At 30.0% G+C, this 7,523-nt stretch overlaps 1 protein-coding gene across 1 annotated transcript; it reads left to right on the top strand.

Annotated features, from left to right (window-relative positions):
- Window positions 1-2,819: 2,819 nt before the first annotated feature.
- LOC104217684 (multiprotein-bridging factor 1c-like) lies at window positions 2,820-5,318 on the top strand. The gene is made up of 4 exons (XM_009767993.2): window positions 2,820-3,078; window positions 3,490-3,598; window positions 4,423-4,502; window positions 4,982-5,318. The coding sequence occupies exons 1-4, from the start codon at window positions 2,914-2,916 to the stop codon at window positions 5,090-5,092; spliced, it is 465 nt and encodes a 154-aa protein (XP_009766295.1). The 5' UTR covers window positions 2,820-2,913; the 3' UTR covers window positions 5,093-5,318.
- Window positions 5,319-7,523: the final 2,205 nt, after the last annotated feature.

Here is a 7,523-nt window from a genome sequence, read left to right as displayed (position 1 = left end):
TAATCATACCTTCTTACATTTCATTACTTACCATATGTAGTTTCTCTTTACATTTAACCATGTGATGATATGTATGGCTTCTAATTGTAATCTTTCCGGATGTAGAAATTTTTTTGTAGATATATATATACAATTAGTTAGATACTCGTGCTGATAACGTGTTATGGAATAAAAACAATTTAGTAAAACATGAACAAGAAATAGAGATAGAGAGAAGGAAGAGATTTTCTTCTTCAATTGTGTGTATTTTCCTATTTATTACAAGACCTTTATATAGACATGAAAAGTGAAGAAAATATGTCATGGAATATGTCATTGAACATAGAAAATATGTCATTGAATATGTCATTAACCATTTGAGAGAAAGATCATGGAGGAACAGTAGATATCCACCATATTTTAATTTTTATCATAACAGCACCGCTTTTATAAAGCAATTCTTTTTGTATTTTCAAAATAATATCTTTTTTTAGAAAGCATTTCTAACTTTTAAAAGTTTGGCCAATATAAGAGCTGGCAGTAATCACAAAGAAGTTGCTTACAGGCGCCAGTAGGTAAAGTACCTACAATTTTGTAAAATTATATCGCACGATTAGGAATGGCAGGCGGTGCGGGACGAGTTCTGTCTGAACCCGCAAAATTTAAACCCGTCCCGCCTCGTCCCGCTTCACATAAGATTTAAATCCGCATTTATCCGTCCTGCACTTTACCCGCGTTCATCCGCCCCGCACCCGCATTTTTTTTTATTTTTTATTTTTAATAAAAATTCTTTTTTTTCTTTTGTAATAAATTTTCGTCAAAAATAAAATATAAAGTATAAAGTTAATTATTTACAAATATACCAATCTATAATGGACAATAAATGAGGGAGTATTATCATTGAAACCATTCAGTCAAACCAAACACGTACAAGTCAGATTTTTCCTCTCCTTTATTTTATTTTATTTTATATTTATTTTTTGGGTCAAAATCTCCTTTATCTTTTCTCTTCATTTCACTTCTCTCTGCCACATTGCCATTCCCACGCACGATGGAAAGCGATAAAGTGATCTCATAATTAATTTATGTGCATTAATTATATAAACCTATTTACATAGTTAAATCATGTAAAGTAACTCTAATTAATAAATATTGATTGATAATACTTATTAGTATAATAAATTATTAAATTTATCGTGTAAACATTCACTATACTATCAATATATATAACTTGAATTCTAACATATTGCAAGTGGCGAAACCAAAAATTTATTCAAGGGTGTTCAAACTTGAAAGAGGTGGAAAAAATTCTCCGACAAAGAGTATTTAATATATGTTATATACATCTAAAACCTAATATTTTACCTATATACATAGCAGGGGCGAAGCTATGTTGGCCCTAGGATGGTCAACTGACCACCCTTTACCGAAAAATTATATTACGTATAAAGTAAAATATTACTACTTGTTATTGATTAAAAATAGACTTTGAACACATTTGCATAACCCGCTGGCAAAGGGTGTTCAAAAATTTGAACACCCTTATTCAATTTCCTGGCTTCGCCAATAATACACATTATAATTTTTCGATGAACGATAGTCGGTTGACCACCCTTTAAAACATGTAGCTTCGCCCGAGGGCCAAAGAATTTAATTTTGCGTGTGCATACAGACATAAATTCTTCAAGTTTTTGAAAATAAAATTTAAATGATAAGTAATTCAAAGTTCGAAAATTATATTGAAGACATATGGTCAAAGAAGAGCAATTTTGACTCTTCAAATAGGAGTAATAGATACGCCAAATAATAGACAAAAGGAAGTATGAATTATATAATCAGTAGGTAAACACCTACCGCCAGCGCAGCACCACGCTAGAAAGTGCGATGAAAATATTGTATGCTCATGTAATATTTCATGAGCAAAGCAAAATTTTTTAGTTTATGAATTTTGGACTATAATTTTTTTATTTTGTTCACTGAGCTCTAGATAGAATATTTATGTATATCCAATGAAATTTAAATTAAATACAAAGTTTGAATTAAAGTTATCGACTTGCCCGTGCGCATGAGCTTACTAGGAATAATAATTTATCTCCTCCGGACGCCCCAGTTAGTGGAGAAGTACAGAAGCCCCAGTTAGAAGGTGCGAGAGGCTAGCCTCGGTGGATAGCAGGGGTTAGAGGCAAGCCACCTAAGAAGTCTTAGGGTAGGAGTTAGCGTAGCTGGAGTTGGCCGAGGACATGGCTAGGAGGGTGTGGAGGTCGAATAATAGAGTAGAAGGCTAGTAGATAGTCGAGCGTTTCTTTTTGTCTTACTCAGTTAGCTAGCATTAGTGTTAGTATGATTTTTTTTTTCATAGATTGCTATTAATTACTACCTAGAATTTAACTGATTTCTTGGATTCGGTCTTATTTTATCTTGTTGTTACTCCTACTTCTTGTACTTACCTTTTTATTTCATCCGTTCTCCAGCCGAGAGTCTATCAGAAACAATCTTTCTGTCCTTGCAGGGTAGGGGTAAGGCTACATACATCTTACCCTCCCAAACCCCACGTGTGGGAAATTACTGTGCTTGTTGTTGTTGTTGTCCTCCGGACGTAGAAGCGGATCCCAAGACTTTTACGCGACGGGGACATAGTATTCTGCTCGACCAAAGCACTTTTAATATTCAATGTGTCAAATGATCTAAATTAACTATTATTAAGATACACATATACATATATAATTTCTGTCAAAGTTTACGGGGTCCGCGACCCCTCAATTATACATAGGTCCACCTGTGTATAATATCTTCCCCTCTAATTTCTGGAGTCAACTGAACTTTTCTCCTATATATCTTCCCCTCTAATTTCTTCCTTCTATCTGCACAAATCTTTGCCCTTAAATTCTCATTTTTTTTTCCACATACATATTTATATTTTATCATCCATATATTATGGGTATTTGTGGATCCAAAAAACGTCCTCCTCCTATCATTGTTAATATCCACCACAATTCAACAAATCATGTTATTAGAAATCAAAACAAACCGATTAAATTGAAGGATTCCATTTTGCAGGCTCGAAACAAGAAAAACCTAAGTCAAGTTCAACTGGCTAAAGTATATATATCTCTCCTTCTAAATTTTTTTAGTGTCTTATTTAGTTTTCAGTATCCGTTTTGGTGCTTGATTAATCCAGATAAACACCGGGAAGCTCCACTTTTGGGAGATAAATTGCTCCGTATTTGTGAGCACCTAATTTTGGAGGTGTGACAGTGTTGAGTACCAGTTTTGAGGCTTGATTAATCCGGATAAACACCATGAAAGAATTAAGTGCTTCATATCAAAGACGAGTTCATACTCAGGGCTCGAACTCTAGACCTCTGATTAAGGATAAAGGAATATATACCACTCTATCACTGTGACCTCTCTTTCTAAGTTTGATTTCACATATACAAGGAAGATATTTTGTTGATTGCTAAAATTATGAATAAAATAAATTTGATAATTACACTTGTTTTTATTTTGTAGAAATTAAATGTGAAGCCACAAAAGATTCAGGAATACGAATCCGGGAAGACAATTCCAAGCCAAGTGACCATCTCTAAGCTGGAGAACATTCTTGGAGTGAAACTTCAAGGTAAATGGGAAAATTTTAAATATTAGAAATTAAAAAGTAGAAATGTTAATTTCTTTCAAGTTATAGCTGAAGTTGGAATACAATATTAACTTGATTATTAATTTTGCTATATTGGAGTGTGATGTGCATGTTGTTTTTTAAGGATAGAGTTTCAATTCAATATCCATATTGAACCTATTTTAATTTTAGTTTTTTATTTTTTATATCTGGTTTAGTTTCATGTAGATTTTGATCATACTTAGTTGATCTTCTTTCATGTAATTTTTGTGTATTATAATTTTTCTAAGGTTTTTTAAATATTTGTTAAATGTAACAAATCCATAGACCGCTAACGGTTGAACCCGAAAGAGAATTCTCTATGAAATTTGTCTTAGGTAAATTCTATATTGCAGGGGCAGATGCAAAACTTTTTGTAAGCGATTTCATATTTAAATAAATAAAAAAATATTATTTAATATTATTTTACCTCAAGTTGAAAGCCTTTGTAGCCTCAAATTTTTAACAAAAATGCGCCTCAAAGATCTTCAAAAAATATAATGTCTAGGTACAAATTCGAACCAACGAACTTTACAAGCCCAAATATAAGCTTGACCAACGGATCAAGAAGCACTATCTACTAGGAAGCGGTGTTTACTATATATTGCTTTATTTTTGCAGAATATTAGTATAACTATTTAATATATTTTTTTCGGGACACCGCATCCACACATGTGCATCCACCCCTGCTATATATATCGGAATAAAAAAAAAGAATCAGGAGTTATATAAAGGCGAGTTCAGGATTCAACTGTAGATCATTGTGTTAATTTTTCTTTAATTTTCAGATTTATACAAAACTAAGTTGAGGGAGGATATCAAGCAAGCTCGAGAAAACATGTTCATGACTCAAACTCAACTTGCTAAGGTATATCTGCCGTTAAATCTGCAGCTTATATAGACATAAATTTGATAGGAATTAAAGTTATATATATATATATATATATAGTATATATTGAACATGCATTTCTCTTATGTTAAGTTGTATACGCTATCAGTGAATTTTAACTTGTGATATAGTGGCTGAACTAAAAATCTAACAAGGAATTTCAAAAAAGTTCAAAAAATGAGGAACATGCATTTTTCTTTTAAAGGTGATTTAAATTTTTTATATATATTAAAAAATTCATATTATTTATACAATATAATTTTCAGACAGATATATGATTTAATTGAATTTTCTTCATTGCATATGACTCCATAACTGCTACCATAACATGTTAGTTATTATTTTTATCAGATTACCTAATAATATTTATCAAGAGATTTATCTGTAATTATAACACTGTCAGTGCATAAAATTTAAAACTCAATTTGATAACTAACCTATGTTGTTGTTATGTGCAGAAGCTAAAAGTGAAGGTGCAAATCATTAAAGATTACGAGAATGGAAAGACAATCCCAAAACAAAATATGATCTCTCAATTGGAGAAAACTCTTCTGTTGAAACTTCACTGAAAGAAATAATGTGTAGTGGCAAAAGAGAGCCTTACATGTCCAAGGAAAAGGAGAGATTCATCAGACTTATAACCTGCTCAGATGCATCGTTGAGTATTAAAAATAAAACGTCTTGATTTATATCAATTAATCGGTTATAATTGATTCATCGACTTATAACGTAGTGATGAATGAATGTAATTCATTAACTTTGTTACAATACAAATAATGAATACGGTATCATATATTATAACATGCTATAAATGTAGTTAAAGTACCACGAAGTGTGTGTGTTATATATATACACACACTAACATATACTATAACAAGTTATATATACATTAGAGTATTACAGTGAAGTGTCTATGTGTGTGTGTCTATATATATATATAAGAACATGAAGCGCTAGGAATACAGGGTCGGGTTCTTTAAGGATTGATACACTTGTAAATTGATTCATCAACTTATAACCTACTCAGATGCATCGTTGAATATTAAAAACAAAACGTCTCGACTTATATCAATTAATCTGTTATAATTGATTCATCGACTTATAACCTAGTGATGAATGAAAGTAATTCATTAACTCTGTTATAATACAAATAATGAATACTATTATATCAATTAATAGAATAATATTATATTGATTTATCAATTCATTAATTATTCGTACGTAGTAATGTATAAGATTGATCATCAATTACAATATAGTTTATGCGTGTATATGAAATTATTCATATACTTAAATATAAATTAAAAAATTCCTTTACATACATGCTATTATAATCTATTAAAAGTAATTACCTAGTTAATATAATTTTTTTTAAAGATTATGCTTATAGTTTATAATTATTTATAATAATTGTAGTTAAATAAAATAAATATTTATAGCTAATAATAATTTTTCATAGCTTATAATATTTAAAAACCAAAATGGATTTTTTTTTAGAAATAGCGACCAGCGTTGGTCTCTATTTTGGTCAAACGGTCAAAACTTAATTATCTACAAAAAATAGCGACCAATGTTGGTCGCTTTTTCTAAAACTAGACTCAAAAACGGGTTTTCCCCCTCCCCCCATTTCTCTTATTTTCTTCCCCAAAATTTCCCCAACTCTCTCTCTCAATACCTTCCCCTCCCCTTCTCTATTTCCCTCACACAAATCCCATTCCCCCACCCCATGCCACCACTGCTACCGCCGGACTGCCGCCGTCGACGCCACCACTGCCGTTGTCCCTCTCTCTCCTTCTCCACCTAAAAAACCTAGGTTTGAATTATAACCTTGAATCTTTGTTATTTCTAGTTTTTGTTTCAATTATTTCAATATTATAGTTTAAGGATATGAATTAGTGTTTTAATTTTTTGAACATTGTATTTTATTGAGGATTAGGGTTTAGGTCTTGTTATAATTAGTTTTGTTAATTAATTTTATTAACTAATTAGTTTAATTAGTGTTGAATTTAGTTTAGTTAGATTTGAATTATACTTTATATTGTCTTGATAGTTTAGTTAGAATCTAGGGTTTAGGATATGAATTGGACTTTTAATTTATGAATTGAACTTTTAGTTTATAAATTGAGTATTTTAGGATATGAATTGGACTTTTAGTTTATGAGTTGAACTTTTAGGATATGAATTGGACTTTTTATTTTTGTATTTGAATTTTAGTTTATGAATTAGACTTGTAGTTTATAAATTGTAATTTTAGGATATGATTTGAACTTTTAATTTATGAATTAAACTTTTTGGATATGAATTGGACTTTTAGTTTATGAATTAAAATTTTAGGATATGAATTGAATTTTTAGGATATGAATTTGTCTTTTAGTTTATGTATTGGAATTTTAGTTTATGAATTGGACTTGTAGTTTATAAATTATAATTTTAGGATATGAATTAAACTTTTTGTTTATAAATTGGACTTTTAGGATATGAATTGGACTTTTAGGATATGAATTAGACTTTTAATTTATGTATTGGAATTTTAGTTTATGAATTGGACTTGTAGTTTATAAATTGTAATTTTAGGATATGATTTGAACTTTTAATTTATGAATTGAACTTTTTGGATATGAATTGAACGTTTAGTTTATAAATTGAGTATTTTAGGATATGAATTGAACTTTTAGTTTATGAATTGAACCTTTTGGATACGAATTGAAACTTTAGTTTATGAATTGAACTTTTTGGATATGAATTGAACTTTTAGTTTATGAATTGAACTTTTAGTTTATAAATTGAACTTTTAGTTTGTAAGTTGAAAACTTAGGATATGAATTGAAATTTTAGGATATGAAATTAATTAACTAAAAAAGATTAGGATATGAATTAACTAAATTAATTTGTTCTTGTTTTATTTGTATAGATGGAACATCGTACTTGGATGTACAATAGGAATTATCCTAATCGGCGGGCATTGCGGGAAGATTTTGTAAAAGGGGTTCATGACTTTAT

The sequence above is a fragment of the Nicotiana sylvestris genome, chromosome 8 (genome assembly GCF_000393655.2).
Source record: "Nicotiana sylvestris chromosome 8, ASM39365v2, whole genome shotgun sequence".
Classification (NCBI taxonomy): domain Eukaryota; kingdom Viridiplantae; phylum Streptophyta; class Magnoliopsida; order Solanales; family Solanaceae; genus Nicotiana; species Nicotiana sylvestris.
Note: the sequence above shows the minus strand (reverse complement) of the source record. Positions and strands in the feature narration are given on the sequence as shown.

Bases quoted from the DNA above. Each gene is read 5' to 3' on its own strand.
- LOC104217684 (XM_009767993.2), top strand. From the start codon at position 2,914: ATGGGTATTTGTGGATCCAAAAAACGTCCTCCTCCTATCATTGTTAAT. The intron at 3,599-4,422 runs GTAAATGGGAAA...TTTAATTTTCAG, and splicing joins TCTTGGAGTGAAACTTCAAG to ATTTATACAAAACTAAGTTG. The intron at 4,503-4,981 runs GTATATCTGCCG...TGTTATGTGCAG, and splicing joins CTCAAACTCAACTTGCTAAG to AAGCTAAAAGTGAAGGTGCA.